The following is a 21,956-nucleotide window of genomic DNA, read 5'->3' on the forward strand; positions in this document are numbered from 1 at the left end:
ACTATAAAGCAAGAAAGTAGGTAATTTATCAGGTGTTCCTGTGTAAAAGATAAACTTAATTCCTAGCCTCCTGACTTTGGTGTTGGCTTTGAAGTGCTTAAAAATAGAGGGCTATTTTTTAATATGCATGGATCCTAGATACTGTGCTAAACACTTGTGTCCAAAACATCCATCTTTAATGTAGATTTAATAAACTAGTTCTTTCAGCATTCTCACCTCTACTGGTAATTGAGATGAGACTCGGCTCTTGTATGTAATATATATATATTTTACATATGGTCTCTATCAACAAAAGGCTATCTCCTCTTCTTCTTCCCAAGACATTTAAAAGATTTATTAGTATATATTCATATACTATGGATTGTAGAACTAGTCTGATGTGGAAGGAATTGTTTTTCTCTTTATATAATGAGGGAGAGAAAGTCATAAAATGAGAAAACTACATGAAATAATTTTACATATAGGGATAAATGCATAAAAATGGATTCAATTACATTATCATAACAGAATATCATATCAGAACCATAGAAAAATGGTTCCCTAAAGTATTTTAATTAATAAGAAAAAAACCAAATTATTGCTGAACTTTAATTGGAAAGTCAGTAGAAACTTCGATAGAAAGTAAAAACTGAGTTTTTAAAAGGGTGTCTGGGGGATGAGGACGTGATTATTAGTGATGCCTGCTTATTGCAGCTCTTCTCCCTGTGTTTTTTGTTGTTGCTGTTGCTGTTGCAATATAAAAGTTTATTGCTGAAAATTTCATTAGTTTTAACTTGAATCTCTTAGGTGGCATCTTAGGGGAGTGTAGTCTTTGTATTGCCGACAATAGAGGTATGAGCTTATCCCTTTAAAATTAGACACATGTGAAAGCTCAACTTCACAAAAAAAAAGAGGCCAGTAGTTCCAATGTTAAATAGCATATACTGAGTATTACAGGCTTCCACATCTGTGGAATTTTCTAAAAGGATTACATGAAAATGAGTGAGGGAGAATCGAATGAAAGAAGAATTGAGAATTTTGTTAATTTTCAAATAATGTTTGTGATGGTTAATCTCGTCTGTTCTGTTTCTTCTAGCTACGAATGTCATGGCTCATCCATGGTGTCTTGCTGGGAAATATATCCCTGGTGCTGGTCGAGAACAAGACAGGAAAGGAACAGAGCTGGACATTCTGGCATTCTGATTACAGCGAAGGTTTGGGAATATGGCAGCAGACGATCTTACCTCTCCCAGATATACCGGATAGGTATGGCTCTTCTCTCATTCTCCTTGGTGATCAGTCATTTCATCACTAGCTATCTGGCAATGAAAATGGCCAGCATAGCTCCTGGAAGCTGTTCCCTCAGGGAGAAGCGCTTTGTCCCCGTGAGTTATCTTCTGTTAGATGTGGGGAATGAGAATAACTGAGTATTTTGAGCAAAGCACACAATTTTACATCTCCTGAATTGAAGTCTTGGTTCACAATGGGTCAATGGGTAGCCTACAGCAAGGCACTTAAACTCCTGTGTCTGCATTTCAGTGACTGGAAACCATCCACTTTGCATACTGTTCTGTGTTGAATGTTTGATCCAATTACGTGGTTTGGTAGAGTTGGGTGTGAGCTCCACAGCTGATTTTTTTTTCTGGGTATCAAACCCTCAGCGTTCAATGGTCTAGATCTGAGGATGAAAGAGGTGGGAGGAGAACCTGCTGCAAAATCTGACAAGGATCCATATAAACACCTTTATGTTAGCTGTAGCTATCACCTTAATAAAGAGCTGTCTCAGTTACAGCTGTATTCTGTCTTTAAGCATAAAAGGTTTATCTGGTAGCACATGCTTAATCTGGTAGCATATGCTTATTTAGAATGTTGGTTTAGCTGTTTCTTACAAGTCAGCTTTAAGGGAATATTCTTGTTAATTGTTTACTTTGTGTGTGTGCTCTGGCTTATACTGTTTCTAGAGAAGACACAGACATACTTCAACTCCAGCTGCCCTGGCCCTTAGGCTGCAAGATGCCTCTACAGTCTGTGTCATGAGCACTGGTGTCCTTTGTCTTTTTGGGAATCCGTGCCCTAGAAATAATGGATTTCATTAAGGGATAGTTTGCCTCATAAGAACTTTGAACAAACATGGTATGAATATGTCTTTTATCTTACTGGCTCTTGGGGATGCACGTAGGCTGCAAATACAACAAGGACACTGCCAATGCTTCGGTCCTGAATGTATAATTAATATGTGTGCGTCAAAGATTTAAAAAATACCAGCATTAGGCTTATTGTGCAGTCACTGCTGAAGCACCATTTGTAAAAATACCTGGTTGCTTCATTCCCTTCAGCTGTGTTTCCTTTGAAGAATGGTATATTTTGCCATTATTATTTATGTGATTTATTTTCTAATGTTGCCAGGGGAATGTTTTGTACCTGAATTATTCTGTACCCTTGTACTATTGCTTTCCTTTAAATTCTCTCTGGTTGCACGGTCGGGCAGAGAATACTTTGATCTTAGGAGCCGGGCTAGCAGTGGTTCATGTGGAATCACAGATTCAGCTGATAACACATGCTGACTATTATGTATAAGATGATGCTGACACCCTTACTTCCCTGTTACTTACAGAGAAAGACAAATGAGTTCCCTGAAGGAAGGGAGTCTGTTGGAGGTTAAGACATGAGCAAGGAAAACTTTGAAGTTTTGATGCCTCTTGAAAAGTTTTTGTCCCTATTTATTCACAGAAAGTGCACTATTTTAATGAATTTTTCTTCTAAGATTGATGTAGTTGAAAGCAATCCTTCCTGGGAAGAAAGAAATCTCCTGTGAGACTTGGAAATAGTGCAGGCATCTTTCTCACCATCTCAAAACCTGTTTCTTAGGAAATCTGGACTGATGTACAAATTAGGAAGGAATTCTATGGAAATATACACCAAAATGGTACCAGTGAAACTCCAGTGTATAAATGAAGATAAATGACAGTTCTGTTGAACAGTAAGAAGTACTTAATTGATGTGAACGCAATGCTCGTGCTGCTGAAGGCTTGCTGTGTCTGTCTTTTTCTAATTGGTACCTGTCTCAGAAGCTGTGAGGGTCTGTGTTAGAAGAACCACAATATTGCAGATATTCCTACAGGAGGAGCTGAAAGTTTAAATCACCTTACAGAAGTAAAGCTCTTGAATAAAGCACACCAGTGCACCAGTTTCACACGAAATTAAAGCACATTCCATTGTGTTTGGGAAGCTGAATGGAAAGTGTTTTTAATAACAAGATAATATTTTCTAAAACTGCTTAAAAGCATGCTTGTTTAAAAGCTGCTTAGACGTAATTTCCATGTTTGGCTTATAGCACTTCAAAGAATCATTAGGAAGACTTCCAAGAAATTAGATCAGCTCTATCTTTAGAAACAGACATTTCTTAAATGTTTGATATCCCTCAGGCTGTTGGGAGAAATTATGTTTTGGCAGAAAATCACAGCTAAAACATTTCAGGTGAATTGGCAGTACCAGAAAGGAGGGAGGAGTAAGACAAAGAAACTAAATTGGGACTGAGGGATATTAGATTTCTAGCATTGAATTCACCTGGGCAACCCTGGACTTAATTTCCAAGAGTATGATTTGGAGAGGACTGTCTTCTTTCCTTACATTTGATCCTTAGGAAAGCATCCAGTTGCAATTTCACCCTGTGTGAGGTCTTACTTTTCTGTGTGGACTTGCAAGAAGCTGAAGTGCTTCTTGTAAGCTTGTAAGCTTGGCACTTCAAATCTTCCTGAAGTTAACCTCTCCTTCCTTGTTCTGGAAGATGCTGGCAGAACAGTGTTGAGTGGCGGCTCATGTGGTGTGTTGATTAACAGAGCTGTAGCCCAGTTCCAAATTCTCAGTATCTTCTGTGCATGGGGGAGGAAGGGCAAAGGGCCTGGTGAAGGACGTCATCAAAGCAGCTACAATTAAGGAAGCCAGTTGTGGGCAAGAGCTCCTTAAACTGTTGGATAAACAGTTACTAGAGGCAAAAGTCGACATCCCCAGAGGTGCTGTATTTTAACTTGCCACTTAGATAGGCTCAGCTTGAACTAACAATCCTTGCTGTGATTCATTTAGCCCCTGTAGAGCCACCTACCCCTCTCTGAAGGACACATTATCTGCAAATCAAATAATCTTCACGGATTAGTGAAAGCTAGAGAATTGGTCATTTTTAATTACTGGAATTCACAAATTAGTGCAATATGACAACATTTGGGTTGAGAGTAGTGTAGAGAACCTCGTTATTGTAAGCTTGTTTTGTTTGATGGAAAATTACTGTTTGTTTTCCAGTGAAAAGTGATGAGTCTGTCGAGGATTGTTCTTTTTTAACTTTACAGAAAGGCAAGTAGGAAACAGGCTTGGAAGCTCTGCTGTAGCTGGCAGTTTGGGCTTGCTTTTTTTTATATATTTGCTTTTAGTTAGTACATGTGAGCCTAAATTTTAGTAATGATATAGTTTTGGGAATGTGACAGCAAGAGCAAACAGAAGCCTGATGTAATGGAAGATGAGTGATTTGTGTAGCTAATAATTAGCCATTCTGTTAGTTAAACAGTATGGTTAAGGTATATCACAAAGATAAAATACAAGCACCTGCAACCCAGTGATTCTCTGGAGCTTACTGTAGGCTGATGCTCATTATCACCAACCCGCTTAGCAACTGTTTTTCTACACAGTGTGAAAGGTGGAAAAGGATTAACTCTAATAGGCTGAAGCCTGGCTGGAAAATTAATGCTTTAAGAAACAAATTCCAAATCTCTTGATGTTCGCTCCCTTGATGAATCTGAGGCCAGTTGTGTGGAGCAGCATGTCAACTAAATATTCTGTGGGTACCTCTATACCACCTGGCTGAACTTGCCTGGAAGTGGACTCCACACGAGCCAGACCAGCACAGCTCAGGTCTTTTAAGACCTATATTCTCTACTAAACCTGTCCTGTCCTTTAAAGATTTCCCTGTAACCTCTGTGAGAGAAGCCTGCTAAGAATGGCTAGTATTAATAGCAACCTGTCTGACCTCAGCAAAGTCTTATGACAGAAGATTGTATAGAAATACAAAGGGAATTTAAATGTGTTTACTGGTTAGAAAGGTTTCCTTGGTCTCCTTTCTTCTTAAATTTTTTTTTTTTGGCATTACAAAGACTAAATTTGTAGGCAGTCTTAAGCAGAAGTGGCCAGGTGGGGGAAGGAGGAGTGAGAGGAGTTTACTTGAGGGTCTAAAAACTAAATTTTCAGTCATAAATAGCATCACCATTTGCCTTGTTACTGATAGCAAGGCTAGGTCCTGTGTCCTCCAAACAGGGCAGCATGTTCAGAAAGTAAAAAGCAATTTTCTCTTGGTCCCTTTGTGCTCAGAGAGCTTCAAAATTATTTTCTTGCTGATGACCTTCTCCTGAACACAGACTGAGGAGTTTTGTTATGTTGGAAGGGAAAAATATGACTTACCTGGAAGGCTAGGTAAGGAAGAGACGTTCCTGAAGAAGAAAGCAAAAAGGTCTACAGACTTTAGTTCCCTCAGAAGGTGATATTCTGTTGCAACAAGTCAGAATTCATGTCCAAATGATTGTACTTTCTTTTTCTTTAAACTGACCTCGTTACCTATTCCGGTCTTTCGGACTTGCTGGATTTTTACGAACTGCACTGGTTCTCATTAGGTTTTTTGTCTATATATCAATGAGGGATTCCCTTTCAGTCCATACGAGTGAGATCCTTTGTTCTATCGGCTCCTTCAGCAGCTCTGGTCTCAAAGGCAGCCAAAGCAGCTGGGGTCACTCTCACTCATTGCTGCAGTAAAAAGACAAGTGAAAAGAAACTCTCTTATATCATACCACTCTGCTGTTATCTCTGTCAGCTGTGGCTAAGCACTCTTTTTGTCCAATAGTTTTTCTTGCATTGCCCTGTCTGTCAGACTCCTTTCACATTTTCTGTCTAATAAGTTTCTGGGCATCAGGTTTCCCAACAAGGAAGAAAAAGGAAAGGAAAGTTCTTGGCAACATTTTTGATCCAGAGGCCTGTTTATATCATATTATTCCTAAACTTTCTTCCCATTCTTCTATGAAGAGACAGGGACCCTCCATACAAGCTAGACATATGTCTCCCTACGCATTAGTACCACATATATATTATTTGGTCACATCTACACCCAAATGTCTTTAGCCTCTCTTCTTACATCCATCCCAAAAGCCTAGCCTGCGTTGCCTTGAGGTGGTCACACATTACTTTGTTAAAAACAGTGAGACTTTAACACCCATATCACTGCTCTTCTGCTCTCTAGGATTAACTGTCTGTCTGCTACTGTCCTCCTCCTGAAATGGAGTTATTCTTCCAGTGACTGTTCTGTGCATCTGAAAAGGCGGTTTTGGTGACAGCGTGTGCAGAGTATCTGTGACAGACTTTGTACGTGCGTGTATTCTGCATGATTGCCTTAAATAACATGTTTGAATCTCAACCTTTAATACTAGCTATTAAGTAACTTCCTGCATGGCAATTCTGTCACTGTAACTGAGTTGGTTAACATGCTTGTATTTCTCCAAATAATCTTGTTCCATCTAAATGTGTCTTTTATCCCAAATAGTAAGTATTCCTTTGTGAAGTGAGCTAACAATGCATCATTTGTAACAGAGAAGTTAATGGGAACCTGAATGTAATAAGGGTTAGTGACCTGAAACTTCTGCATTCTGTACGTACCTTGGTCTCAAGCAGGTTCAGCCGTAATTATTTTAGCTAGGTAGAGAGAGAAATCAGTTCCATCAGAGATAAACCATTACAAGTTATGAAATGAGATCTGTACGTACAGACATGCTGTGTTCGTGTCACTGCATGGGGGATTGAGTACAGAGGAGATTAACGTTCAATCTTGGTTAATAATCCACGTCTTTATAATAAAAAGGAAAAAAATAATGATTATGAGCCTTTCTAAAATAATGTCATGAAGACAGCTGCCTGAGTCTGGCTAATAGAAACCTGAACTGTCGGTGTGAGCCAGGGACAGTATTTAGGTGGCATTCAGAGTAGTTGCTGAAGGGAGGGAGCTGCAAAATTTGCATAAAATCAGCTTTCTGAGGTCTTCAATTCAAGGAGAATGTTTTTCACTTCCATCCCAACAGAAGAGGATAGAATATATGCAAAAGTGTTTTGAATACATGAACAAAAACATTTCTGTGCAATGAAGACTTAAGGATGGGTGACAGAGGCAAAAGAATTTGTCCTCATGGAAACTATACTAACGTAGCTATAGATCTATCCTTATAATTTTAATTCTGCATTTCCCTCTGTAAATAAGCCTCAGATATTTTGGGGGAACCAGTCTTCTGCTAGGATAAAGAGAAAAATAAGTCATCAAAATGAACCAACCAATGGATGTGAGGGCGATCTGGCTGCGTCATCTGTCACCCCATTGATTGCCAGGGTTGATTCGGCTGATCTGGCTGGCTAGGCAGGTATCCCCTTCCTCCCTTGACGCTCCATGTGCGTCCCTCCCGAAGCTGCGTGCTCAGTCAAAGAGGAAGACCGTTTTTGGTTTTGTTTTTTTTAATTTTGCCACTTCTGTTAAGGATAACAAAAAGTCTTTCTACAGATACACAGTAGCAAAAGGAGGGACAAGGAAAACCTCCATTCTTTATTGGACATGGGCAGGAACGTAGTTATCAAAGATGAGGAAAAGGCTGAGGTATTTAACACCTTCGTTACCTCAATTTTCAACAGTAAGACAGGTTGTCCTCAGGACAGCTGGCATCTGGAGCTTGTAGGCAGAGACAAGAAGCCGAATAGCCCCCCTGTAATCCAGCAGGAAACAGTTAGCGACCTGCTGAGCCACTTGCATCCTCACAAGTCTATGGGACCAGATGGGATCCATCCCAGGGTGATGGGGGAGCTGGCGGAAGAGCTCACCAAGCCTCTCTCCATCATCTACCAACAGTCCTGGCTCACTGGGGAGGTCCCAGATGATTGGAAGCTGGCTAATGTGATGCCCATCCACAAAAAAGACTGCAAGGAGGACCCAGGAAACTACAGGCCCATCAGCCTGACCTCAGTGCCTGGCAAGGTTATGGAGCAGATCATCCCAAGTGCAATCACACAGCACCTACAGGATGGACAAGGGATCAGACCCAGCCAGCACGGGTTTAGGAGGGGCAGGTCCTGTCTGACCAACCTGATCTCCTTTTATGATCAGGTGACCCACCTGGTGGATGAGGGGAAGGCTGTGGATGTGTCTACCTGGACTTCAGCAAAGCCTTTGACACTGTCTCCCACAGCATACTCCTGAAAAAGCTGCAGCCCGTGGCTTGGACAGGGGCACTCTGTGCTGGGTTAGGAACTGGCTGGAGGGCCGGGCCCAGAGAGTGGTGGTGAACCGTGCTGCATCCAGTTGGCAGCTGGTCACTAGTGGTGTCCCCCAGGGATCAGTGTTGGGCCCAGTTCTATTTAATATCTTTATTGATGAGGGGATTGAGTCCACCATCAGCAAATTTGCAGATGACACCAAGCTGAGAGGGTGTGTTGATCTGCTGGAAGGCAGGAGGGCTCTGCAGAGGGACCTGGACAAGCTGGAGAGTTGGGCTGATTCCAACGGGATGAGGTTCAACAAGGCCAGTGCCGGGTCCTGCACCCGGGGTCCACAACAACCCCGTGCAGCGCTACAGGCTGGGGACAGAGTGGCTGGAGAGCAGCCAGGCAGAAAGAACCTGGGAGTTTGGATTGACAGGAAGCTGAACACAAGCCAGCAGTGTGCCCAGGTGGCCAAGAAGGCCAATGGCATCCTGGCCTAGATCAGGAGTAGTGTGGCCAACAGGTCCAGGGAAGTGATTCTTCCCCTGGACTCAGCGCTGGTGAGGCCACACCTGGAGTCCTGTGTCCAGTTGTGGGCCCCTCAGCTCAGGAAGGACATTGAGGTCCTGGAGCAGGTCCAGAGAAGAGCAACAAGGCGGGTGAAGGGACTCAAGCACAAGTCCTATGAGGAGAGGCTGAGGGAGCTGGAGTTGTTCAGCCTGGAGAAGAGGAGGCTCAGGGGATATCTCATCACTCTCTACAACTCCCTGACAGGAGGTTGTAGCCAGGTGAGGGTTGGTCTCTTCTCCCAGGCAGCTATCAGCAAGACAAGAGGACATGGTCTCAAGCTCTGCCAGGGGAGGTTTAGGTTGGATATTAGGAAGAAATTCTTTACAGAGAGGGTAATCAGGCATTGGAATGGGCTGCCCAGGGAGGTGGTGGATTCTCCATCCCTGGAGGTTTTTAAGATGAGACTGGATGTGGCACTTAGTGCCATGGTCTAGTAACCACGGTGGTGTTACTATTATCAAGGGTTATCAAGGGTTGGACTTGATGATCTCAGAGGTCCCTTCCAACCAGACTGGTTCTATGATTCTGTGAACTGAACAGAAAACCCAAGATGATGTTATGGAGCTCAAATCCTAACCACAGTGAAATAAAACCCAAGCTTCAAAAATCCAGAGGCATGGGAAAGATTACAGTCCAGAAGCTTTGATGTTATCCTGTTTCTGTCATATTTAACTGAATAATATTAACCAAATAACTGAACATATTTAACCAAATGCTAGGTCCTACCTTTCAAATGTTCATCTAGATTCAAATTTCACATATTGGGCCAAAGAAGCAAACCAAAAAAAAGCTCATTTGGTGCCATTTCTTATCTGTGACTCTGAAATATTTGATCAGTAGTCACCCTTGAGTGGTTTTTGAATTTATATAAAACTTATATCCTTCAAACAGCTGAGTTGATGTTCCCCAAAGAGGAGATTTGTATTATGGGGGTGTTGTCCACTTGGTACAGCATTTCCTATTTGCCTCAAACAGATTTTTTTTTTAAAAAATAGGACTTTGTATGCATTTGCTTTCACAGCTCAGCTAACACTCAACTCTACAGGACGTAACTTGTGCTTTCCAATTGTCATACCTGTAAGGAACCTTTTTTCTAGCTGTGCTCCAGGTCAATTAGGGTAAAAGAAGAGACAGTTAAGAATTAATTTCCACCAATTCTCAAGTAATGATTTTTCTGGTAACCAAGTTATTAAAGGGTTTTGTAGCAGCCATATTTTCATTCCAATGAAATATCTTACAAACACAGACATATTTGATGAGGATTTGGATTCCATGTGAGGAAGTTGCTGAGGTATATTAAGCAACAGTCATGACAAACCTGCCAGCACTAATTTTGCTGTCCTGTATAATTGCCTTCAGGAATATTCTTTCATGGCTATTCCCTACAGTATCTGTGTTTGCAGTGGGTGTGTCTGTGCAGTGCTGTGGACCGGTGTCCCTGCTGTACAGGTGCCAGTTGAAGTACTGGGGGTGCAGTCAGCTCCCACTTTGATCTGTTCAGAAATACCAGAGAGGCATTGCCACCTCCAGCGTAGTAATGAGTCACTGCAATAACATGTGCTTCTGGTGTTTCAGTATCAGCTTCCACCAAAGTCAAAGGGAGTTGTTTCATTGATTTCAGGGATCAAACGGAAAGAAAAAAAAAAAAAAAGGAGGGGGCAAGGGAACGAGATTGTCTGTGGGGTTTTTTCCATCTCACTGATGTGTGACATTTCCATCTTCAGTTTTGATTAAATTTCCCTTAATTAGCCCATTAAGCTAAAATCACCAAAGCTAATGATTGAAATGTTGGTTAACTGATGATCTTGTTTCAATGGAATTTGAAAGACATCATATTTCTAAATTAATAGTGGCATTAAACTGGAGAAGATAAAATGATGAACTATTTGTTGCAGAAATGCTGGTCTCAAGAGAAGGTTTGTACTGAAACTGCATTTCTGTTAGGAAAAAATAAGATTAATAGACAAGCAAAGCAGCACTGATGGTCCTAACAGTGTTTAGCATTTACAGGATTTTTGTATTTTGGAAGGATTTCTGTCTTTTTTTTCATCCCTGGTGAACTTCTGGAAATTTCTTGAGTATTTTGGTCCAGAGCTCCTGCAGGTGAAATTAGCAAGGCTCACTCTTAACTTGAATGAAATGTAAATAAAAGTAAAATGCAACCTATTGCATTCTGATATGGGCACGTTAGATGGCATTCCCTTGAGCAACAGAAATACTGGTTTGTATCATGCCTTCAACTTCTTAGGAGCTGAACATTTGGCAGTTCTCATAAGAACAGCCCTTTATTGTCTGAAGAGGCATGACATGAGAAGTGCATCAAAGCATAACATCTTGGGGCACAAACCTTAGGTTCTACCAAGGAAATTGCCTGAAGCTATTTTTAGAAGTACTTCATTGCCTGGAGGTACAAAGAGGGTGCATAGTAGTCTTTGCAGAAGTATCTGTCTCTTCTTTTATGTTCCTTGAGCTAAAGTCTGCAGAAGTGGAGGGAAAAGCTGACAGATAGGAACTGCTTATTTGTCTTGGTAATTAATTTCCCAGCCTCAGTTTAACACCTTACAATCATAAATTCACATCAAAGTGTTCCTGTCTCCAAGTGGCATTTAGTGTGCACCCTCAGGAAAGAGGCTGAGGATCAAATGCATCACAGATTTGGTTTCAGCAGTCCCTTCAATGTAGCACCAAGGTTCACTGTGGGCAGGGCAGGACATTGATTTTCAGACACAACCAGCTGAAAGATGTGAGTGAGCTTCCACCTTACCTTTTCCTGGACATTTCAGCAGCATAGAAGGGGAAACAAGAAGCTTCTACTGAGCTACAGCATGTATTTAACAGCCCAAGGTGCTGGTTCTCCATAACATAACAAACTGTGAGCAGTGGTGGTTCGGGACCTGTTTCAGTTGTCTCTGCTGCTGGCACAGTAACTTGCAGGGAAAAGTAAATCAGAGCCCGCTGTGTCTGCCCAACAGCTTTTGTTTAAGTCTCGTATGGCAAGTCTCAAACTGAACAGCTTATGTTTATGCTAGAGCTTGTAATTTCATTTGAAGTGTTGTGGGATGTCAGCTGTAGAGCAAATGAGGGAAAGAGGCAGGGGGAGGGCAGCCAATTCAGTTGGAAGCCAATTTAATATCCAAGGATTTTATGTTCCTTCCAGTTCTCCTCCTAGACATACCCACAAGGGGTTTTAGGTATCCCAGCTAAGAACTGTGAGACTGCTGACAGCATCAGACTGCAGTTGCACTTTGTATGGATTGGAAAGGCAAAAAATACACTTTTGTGATCTTCAGATTTTTATGGATGGAGCTGCCACCTTTTGAGCTGGTAAAGATGGATCATTTAGCAAGGAAAATTACATCTTGCTATTCCTCTGATGCTAGGGGTACTCTTCCTTCACCATATCCGCTATTATTTGTGTCAGTCACCTGCTCTTCCATGGTAGCTGCTCGTGTCTTTAGAACCTAAAAAGCTGATTTTAGAGAAGTCTCTCCATGTGTCCAATGCATATCTCCAGAGTGAGAAATTTCATTATTGAAGCATCATTGTTTTTCCTTACCAGAAATAAAGGAGGAACATTGCAACTATATCAGATCTTTTCTGTTGTGAATGGACTGTATTCTGTTCTAAACCCCTTACACCGTTCAGAAGCTGACAGGAGTTTTTTCTGTTTCAAGTCTTCGCTATAGTCGGGTCAGCTTTTCTGGCCATGTCCCCACCTGTCGCTTAGCAAGAACACCAATTGCAGGAGATGATGACACTTCAATCTAGATATGCTCAAAGGAACGTGCATCCCTGGGATCTGTTTTGGCTTTTGCCAAACCTCACTGTCATCTCTGGTGATGAAAGCTGCACTGTTTGAGAACAACATGGAAGTTGGTTACGTTTGTTGACTGAGTCAGGAGGCTCAGTCAAAATCCACGTTCAAAACACAGGAACATGCTGTCCCAGAGTAAATATGCATATGACCAGGGAAACTACAGTTGAATTTTGAGGTTTTGAGGTTGGTTTGCTGGTAAAGGAGTAGTAGTATTTAAAAACAATAGGAGTCAACAAGACTGATGTGAGCATACTGACAGCATACTGAAAGAAAATATTTTAGACCCAGTACTATGCATAAAGGACCAGAGTCTGTGAGAAGAAAAAAGTTCTGCTGGGTGTTTAGATTCTTGCTGCAAGGAAGAGACAGGATTTCTAAAGCCTTTCTAAATAAATAGGGCTGCTCCTCAAAATACTGTGTTCTGTATAGTATTTGGTTTTCTTGTCTAAACCAAAACACCTGCAAGAATTCACCTTCTGACTGAATACTTATATCTAAGAGATAGAGCAGGAACCATCAGCAATAGATCTACATTAAAGAGACCCATGAATGACTTAACTGCTGCTGGCGTAAAACATCAAGATACAACAGAAAATTAGGCTTAAACAACATTTTGTATTCACTTGCAGCTTGTTCTACAGCTCATGTTTTTATAGGCTTGATGCAACCTCTCAGCATTGTATCTGACTTCTGGGCCATGGCCGGCTGCTTTTAGAAATTGTTCTCCTTCCTAAGCAGAGTATTATGATTTTATGTGGCAGATATGCATTGGGAGAATGTGAACTTACTAAGCCAAGAGAAAACCTAAATCTCTGAGTGCACAGAATTAATGCATGGTCAATATACTGTCAGACTTGAAGTATTTGGTTATGGGTTATTTTTTGCTCTTCCTGTTGACTTGTAATATCACTGAGGGTGAATTTACAGTGATCTTGCTGCTGGTAATGTAGGAGTGGCAGAACTTCCTGGCAATAGCCAGCTGAGAGGATGGAAGTGATTTAAGGCAAACCTGCTCAGCTTCTATAAGGAGATAATGAGTTCTGCTCTTCCTGTGGACTACCCAGTGTCAGTTCCTCTCTTTTGTGACTGCCAGGGCTGTTAGATATCCTTCACTCCCTACAGGGTGGATCAACACCAAATACTTTCTAAATTGGTTTCAGCCTTTGATTGCCAGTTCCTTTTAGAAACTCCAAATTACTTCAGGAGCCCTGCCTACTTATTTTTCTTAACACTTTAGGGTGTAAATCACTTGTGAGAAAAAAATCATTTAGGGGTCTGTTTGGTTGGTTGGTTTTTTTCACCTGTGCCAGAAGCCAGGGGACTTTGTATATGTGTGTGGTCAGAAAACACACTTCTACCTCCTTCAGATTGTATGTCTCTGGAGGGAAGAGGGACTGTATTCTTTTATTCTGCCTACCTATATTAATACATAGCTCTCCTCCTCAAATCATCTTTACTTGTTAGGAGTGAAGATACTTTCTCTGTCAGTTTAATATTTTTATATGTGAAAAGTTTTTCTCCCCCATTCAAAAACTGCTTTAATTGTGAAGAGCTCTGAATTTCATCTCTTTAGCAAAATTTAATCCCATTTTTTCCAATTCGTGCAGGTTTTGGTTTCAGATCATCGCTTCATGGGAAGAAGGATCAGATGCCATTATTGCTTTTGACAATGTCTCCCTTAGCCTGGACTGCTATTTAACAAGTAAGTTTTCATTTTATCTCCAAGTGACTTGTCCTTTATTTGCCGAGTAATTGAAATTCGGAAACTGTGGGGAAGGGATTCAGTGTCTTCAAAAGACTCTTGAAAGGTAAAAGTATGTTTCAGAAATAGCTGTGCTTAGGCAGAGCAGCCTGTTCACGTACATACCTTATTAGTGGAGCCAACCAGTGAATGGGTTCCGAGTTTGGCAGTAGGTGGGTAGTGAGACATATGGTGTGGGAGAGCCAGCTTCCAGCTGAGACAGTGGCATCACCTCTCCATCCAGGCTGATGCAGCAGCCAGTCTGTGATTATAGATTTCCAGATGACCTGGTTTGCAGTGTGACAGTTATCAAAATGAATGACAGTTGGATTGTGGCTAGGAAAAGACAGGCATCCAGTGATTGACACTAACTTTGCAATAACATTGGGCACAATACTCCAGTTAAATTAGAACGAGGTTATTTTATTTGGACTGACACGCGTTTAAGTCCGAATCAGACTAGGATCTTCACACTCTACTGCTCTGGGGAAAAATTTGGATTTTGATCCAGACTTTGGGATTGACTGGCCTCTAGAATATGCCCAGTCTATACCTCTGATGCCAGATTTCACCATGTTTAGATTTTTATTAAATGTTTGTGTCTGGCTCTTCTTTCATAATCTCATACAGAGTGAGTTGCTTTAATTTGTATATGTGTTTAATGATCTATCACTCTGTACCTCAGACCAAAAACTTAACATGAGGATTGGAGGATTGCTGCTCTGAACAAATGAAACTTCTACCTTGGGTTGAGCAGTAGAACTTAAGTACATTCTTTCGTCTCCTAGGCTTGAAGCTACAACTTGTGTAGCCCTGTTCAGGCTGAAAACATCTAAGCTACTTCCTCACCCAACAGCAGTCAGAATGTTTCATCTGCTTTGTAGTGTGTCAATTTGCATTGGCTGGAGCATGAGTCTTTCTATTTATGCACTAATACCTCTTGCTTTCTGTACATAAGTGCAGTATACCTCAGGTTCAAGTATTCTAAAGAGATCTTGAGATCAAGTTAGAATTAAAAAAGATTGCACATACTTTCATTGGCTAAAGAGAAAAGGTATAACAGTTGCTAAAGATTATATTCTGGTTTTCTGGTTTGTGTTTTCATTCACTTGCTGTTTTGCCTACCACTCATTCCTGTTTATTTTTCTTTCATCTCAGTTGTGTAACAGCAGTGGAAAGTCAATCTGCCTATTCCTTTTAATAGTGTTATATCCTGTGACTGCAGGATCTTATTCTCAGCACAGAAGTCTGTAGCCTTTAATTTAACTTCAGTTTTGGATTACGTACTGACTTAGTCACCCTCAGTCATAAACCAATCTGTCACTTCTGGTTTTCTAGTCAGTGGAGAGAAGACACTTCGAGGTATCACTCCAGACTCAAGCAATTTGCTCACCAGTAGAGGTGGCCAGAAGAAGTTTGGATGGGAACAAAAGCTTCTGGGAAATCTCCAACTCAACAGTGCCCCCACTTCTGGTCCAGCAGGTAACTGTCTGCTCTGAGAAGCATCATTAGATAGGAGAGATTTCCAACTAGTACAGACCTCAGTTAGATGTGGCTAAATGCAATATGATTTTTTTGTTCCACAGCCTCTGTTTAGAGCTTTTCCCAAGTCCCTCACAAAGAAAATAAAACAAGTTCTAGAAAGCAAATTACCTGTAGCTGCTAACTGTAACTTGGATTCTGATTGCAAGCTGGTGAAAGAACCAGAGGGAACCTCTCTTGAAGTAAAAAGTGCTTTTAAACTGTGAGACAGTTTGTTTGGTGTCATGATCATATAAAAATTATCAGGAATCAAAGTGAACTGTCCAGACTGACTGAGCTCAGCATTTGGTAACATGAACACCTAACTCTAGTTAATATATGCTTGGTTTAAAATAACATAGCCTTGCTTTTTCAGTAATATTTTCATTGTCCATTTGAAGCAGTATAGCACTGGACTCTGTTTTAAAAACACGATTTTTATTTAGTTAGAAAAGTCTTGTATGTTAATGTTATTTCATTCTCCCATATCCCTCAGCTCCTCTTTCCAGCTTAACTGTGGTGGTGTGGACCAAACAGATGCAAGAGTTCCCTTCCCTCGCCCTCCCATCACTGTCTCCCAAATAGTTCTCTCTTACCTCTCCTAGGCTTGCCCACATATTCATAATATCTGTTTTGGGCTCTACATGTGCATTTCCATTTGAATCTGCTTCCTTCCCTCAGCTTCTCTTCCTAATTTGATTTGGGTAGCCACGACCTCCTACTTGGGGGAGCAGGGCTGACCATGGAAGTGAGGGGTAGCTACTGAAGAGAGAAGCACTTGTTGTAACTGCAACCCTCAGCACTGTGTGCAGCTCCTCTCTTAGGACTAGCTGGTTACCTGCCAATTTGAAATACCACCCCTCTTAAGTTAGAGAACAGATGTGTGGTTGATACATGGCTCCTTTGTCAGTAAGTCTAGGGATTTGGTCCTGCTGCCTCCTTTTGTCTCCACATCTTAGAGAGACTTCTTCACATCTGTTCTATCTGTTCTGTCTCACTTTCCTACCTGCAGTGTACTGTTGAATTGCACAGACTAGTTGTGTTAGCTCTGATACCAACAGTGGGCTGGTCAGTGTGGCCCAAAGCTCCACACAGCCTTCAAAGCCTGCCTGAAAAGCTGGATGCATTAGCCCACTCTGTGCTGCTGCAGCAGGGCAGCTGCTGCTGCCTGGGCTCTCTTGTTCAGAAGCGAGCTCTGGCAGTGGAGGCTGATGGTACAGTCTGTGGGGCAGGCTGAGCTGCCTCAGGTGGAGCTGATGGATGCTTTATGTACTGAGCATCATACAGCAAGAAAAGTGCAGGAGCACTGACAGGAGTCTCAAGGGAATGAGTCAGAGGGGATGAGCCCACATGAGATAATGCTGGCTGGGTGGAGCTGTGCTTTAATGGTTGTGTCAGGGTCTGTTATACATGTCATGTATGAGCTTGGGCTGGTCAAAAAAGTATAATTTTCAAAAATATCTTTATGTCCTGTTTGAAGATCCTTTGATGTCTTCCCTTCACTATTTGATGTCTTCCCTTCACTATCTGTATATCTGTTTCCTGCCTGTAGGTGAAGTCATCTTTTAGGTGCTCTCAGTATTGCCCTTAGGATCTTGTGGTAGGATCCGTACACAGGGATAGGTTACGGACTTCTGGCTGACTTTCCTTAGGAATGTCAGTGCTTAGGTGGTGATATAATTTCCTAAGGCACATGCACATTTCCTTCCAGTGTATCTACTGTTTCAGTAACAGCAAAAACGTTAGATATTGGATTCAAAGTTAATCTAAAGTGGGTGTGTGGGCTAGAAGTCTTGTGGCTGTAGATTTCTTCAAGAATTTTGTTACTCCCTACTTCTCACTAGACCTGACATCTTCTAGCTCTTCTGCTCCCTGTCCTATGTGAGGAATGCAATTTAAAGAAATGCCTGGATAGTAGAAATAATGGGAGTCAGATTGAATGAGGGTAGAAGAGAAGGTCACTGAGGTACTTTGAGCAATTAAAATAATTTTTTATCACCTTGGGGTGAAAATTAAGGGCAATTCCTATGGTATCTAAGCCAGCTTGCCTATTTTCTGGGCTTTATCCTCTGTGCTGCTCATATTCTGTCTAAAATTGTCTCTAGTCCTTGAGGTTTGAAATCACTCCTGTAGCAATTTTCTCCCTTTGTGCCCTCAGAGTATACAGGGCAGAAATCAGAGAAGCTAAGCAGCAGCAAGCCATTGCATTTCTGAGGGTCTTTGCAGCTCTGAACCACCTTTTTCCTTTGTGTTGCCGAGTCCTTGCCTGCTCTCAGTAAACACTGCAGATGCTTGTTTGGTCCCTGGGCTGTGCATTTTACCCAGCTTTAATCTCATTTCTTTCTGCATCCTGTAATGCATTTAAGAAACCTCAGGCTGAGTCTGTCAAGGCTTTTCCTTTGATGGCCACATATTTACTGTTGTGCAAGAGAACCAACAGCATCAGCACCACCCTGAAGTCCCAACGACTGCATTGACCAATATGAGCTCTGCCAAAAGTAATTACAGCTAATATGATCTTTGACTTGTGTGATGGATCACACGCTATAATATTTCCTTTTTAAGAAATCATATTAAAACAAAGAACTGTGTTCCTGAAGCTAAGGAGACAACAGGATAATAAAATGCTCTCCCTAAGTCCCCAGGCCCGCTCAACCTAAAGACAGGTACCAGTTTGTTTACCTGACAGTAAATCCAAAGAAGCTCCATTACTTTCAAGGATACGGGACCTCCATTTGCTCCTTTGTATCTGAGAACAGTCTCTTACATACACCTGCTGCTTTTGCCTGTGCTTGGAAATCCATTTTCAGCAGAAGTGATAGTCAGCACCACCAGCCTCCCCATCCTCTCTGTTGTCAGGCCCTGTACCTATTGAATTACTTCTTTATCCTTGCCCTTGCTTATTGTGGCTTGACGTGCCTCCAGGAGGTGTACACTGGAGGTTCAAAACACAACACAGCCACAATGTGAAAGATCCTAAAGCTTCCAGAAATCTGTTGACCCCTATCATGTGTCACACATGGGATAATGAATGCACTGTGTGGAATAAGACCTGAAATTGCTACAACCAATGTGGTGGTGTTATTTTCTCAAGTTTCTAGATGCCCAGGACCAACACAGAAGCATTCCTGTGGTTTTCAAGTTACTTGCAGTACAAGGTGGCCATTATTAGATAGATGTTCACAGAGCAATGCAAATGCTTCCTGTTTCAATTAACTAATGATGTTTTATTTGCTGAAATACCAGCTTCTTGCTGAAACGTTACAGGTGAAACTTAATTCTAGAAACAACCTGCAAAAAAGTTGTAACAAGGCCTGCATATACCAGAAGAATCAAGCAGCTTTAATGGAACCAGGATTTTTGATTGAAATGGTTACATCTGTACAAAAGGCTGGGTGCTCTTTATTTTGTTGTAAACTAGGCTTACTTTGGCTTTGTTTTTACATTGATTAGGTATTAGTTTAAGTGAAACTCAAAGCTGCTTAAACTATAACATTGTTCAACTACCAATTAAAAAGCCAATTTATATCAAACCAATGCAATTTCCTTTTGTACACAAGGCTAGAATATGGGAAATACAGGCATATAAAGATACAGTGAGCAGTAATGAGGAACTCGAGGTAAACAAATTACTATCATGGAAACTGGAGGAGACAAAATGGGATTCTCAGTAGGTGAAAGGAGATAACAAGACACAGAGCAATCAAGCTTTAATTAAAGATTTCTGGTGTTTCTGAATAGGCTGTAAATACCATGAGAATAGCCTCTCTTTTGATGTTACAGCTTCTCATGTGTCCCACTGACAACTTATTTGTGTTAGGGTACACAGTACAAAAATGGCATGTTGTGAAATGTGCAAAAAGGTTGACCTTTTTTCCCCTCAAATCTAGCATTATTTTGTCCCTTCTGTCTACATATCCACCAGCTGCTGTACGACTGTGGTTTCTTGCATGGAAACTGTCATCAGATCATTTTCTCATCCACCCTGGCCTACAGTTTTCCTCTGGTCTCTTCCCCACAGCAGTTAGTGGTTGCACGAATTTTGTCTTTTCCATCAGGGAGAGTCCTGTTATGAGTACTTCCTTGGCTGTTTCTCGGAAGAACTCTGAGTCACGTTAGTTAATCAGATGAAGGAGCTGAAAGGAACAGCGGAGCAAGTATTAAGTAAACGAAAATTACATTTGGTTGCTCTTTGTGTGCAATTATACTAACTGAACTGTTGGTATAATGCAATAAAGGTATCTGCAGAATTGTGTTTTTGTATTAAGCACCAATTAACACAGTGAATAACAGCTCGGTGCCCTCCCCCCAACAAAAGTAACATCCTGAACAGTGATGGAAAATGTTCAGAGATAATGGTGGGATCTCAGAATATGTAGGTATGAATTTCTTTATTGCAGTGTTTACACTTGCTTTCTCTGTAGGATTGAAAATAGCAAAGGTGCAATACAGAAAATCAGCATGCAACCAGATACCAACATAGCAAAGTTGAATTGGCATAATTGCTTTCTAGAGTTAATCATGCAATTGAAATAAACAGGGCAATTCACACATTTCAGAGTTAAATTTTAAAGCTGCTCACAGCAGTTTAAACTGTGCAGAAACTGCTATAGATGTCAAAAGGTTTTGAAATAATTTTGCCACCTCCACCCATTTTGGTCTTTGTTATCTAACATGCATTTCTACCGTCCTTTGTAATTGTGAACAAAAAAATTCCAAAAACTTAGTAGCATGTCTCACTTAACATCCTTTATGGAAGACTCTTTAGGTGAAACATAGAAAAGAAATTAGTTGTCTTCTGGTGTCTGGTTTCAGAAGGTGGCAAGAAACAAGGCGTTCTCATTGCTGTTCAAAGTCACCAATGCCCTTACCCCGTTATACTGACCACAGATAATTACTTACAAGGATGCCTGTTTTATATAGACACTTAAGAAAAATCAAGCTTTAGATTACTTCTTTGAAATGATACTTATGATCAATCTGGCATACGTGTCATCACTGCAGATCTTGTTGAACTGAAAAACATGTCCAAGTCTTCCATTGCTGCCCTCATTTAGAAAATAGAGACAGAAATAGTAACTCCATAAGTAGTGGAAAAGCTGACCTACTTTTAGTCTAGCCATACCTCTATAACTGGTTCTGGTATTGCTGGCAAGACTCACTAATTTCTATGATCATTTTATATCCCCCTAATATTTTGTAGACACATTTAAAAGGTCAGGGGCTTCAATTGTGAACACAACCTAGTTCTGCAATTTACCATCATCTCCCCCTGCCCTATTAATCTCTGGCAAACTTAATCCTGGAAAAGGTAATAATCTCAAATTACTGCTCACAGGACATTGTTAAATGGCAGAACCCAAAGTAAAATTGAAAGGTTTGTCCTTCATTTCCTCACTGAGCATGTTTGTTATGTAGTATATTTTGCCTACAGACTTTCAGCACAGACCAACCTTGGAATTACTGGTAATGCATAACTGACATTGCTCATGCACTGAGTAAAAGGTACAGCTCTCCACACAGACCATGGTGCCAGTGGCAGCCAAATGTTAGTGAAGATTAAGATGGGCAGTTTCCTGTAAGCCTCTGATTTCCCATATTGGCCAAATATTGTAAGGGAAGCTTCTGAATGTTTTTACAAATAGATGAAGCAAACGTTCTGCTTGCTCATGGCATCAAGTTTGATGACATCTACCTTAGAGGAAGAAGTAAAATGAACTCTCTGAGGAACAGCTAAGAGAATTAATTGCCTGCAGAAGTTTGGCCGCGGGGGTTCTTATGCTCCTGAAGCATGAGACTTTATAGCCCTTATTAATGTGGTTTTTTACTCTATTGAAAGTAGGAATAGCCTTTTGTCCCGAAGAGAGGTTGTGGCAGCAAGCCCCACAAACTGCCTAATTGTTGTTTGAAAGCACTGATGCATTTCACTAACATGTTATTCTAGGTTCCAAAATAAGCCGAGTATCATGAAGATTGGTTGGCAATTTTCTCAAATCACGGAAGTTTTGGGTTGAAATGAGTTTAACCTTGGTTCAAACCAGCTTGATTTAACAAATGCCA

At 41.1% G+C, this 21,956-nt stretch overlaps 1 protein-coding gene across 1 annotated transcript in view; it reads left to right on the forward strand.

Moving 5' to 3' along the window:
- ALK (ALK receptor tyrosine kinase) overlaps positions 1-21,956 on the forward strand; it is a 313,264-nt gene that overhangs the window by 252,252 nt on the left and 39,056 nt on the right. The window contains exons 10-12 of the mRNA XM_027696652.1: positions 1,076-1,245; positions 14,242-14,336; positions 15,714-15,857. Coding sequence (XP_027552453.1) covers positions 1,076-1,245; positions 14,242-14,336; positions 15,714-15,857 — 409 coding nt within the window. The remainder of the gene's footprint in view (positions 1-1,075; positions 1,246-14,241; positions 14,337-15,713; positions 15,858-21,956) is intronic.

This window comes from Neopelma chrysocephalum, unplaced genomic scaffold (genome assembly GCF_003984885.1).
Source record: "Neopelma chrysocephalum unplaced genomic scaffold, ASM398488v2 Primary Assembly neopelma1_108, whole genome shotgun sequence".
In the NCBI taxonomy this organism is placed as follows: Eukaryota; Metazoa; Chordata; class Aves; order Passeriformes; family Pipridae; genus Neopelma; species Neopelma chrysocephalum.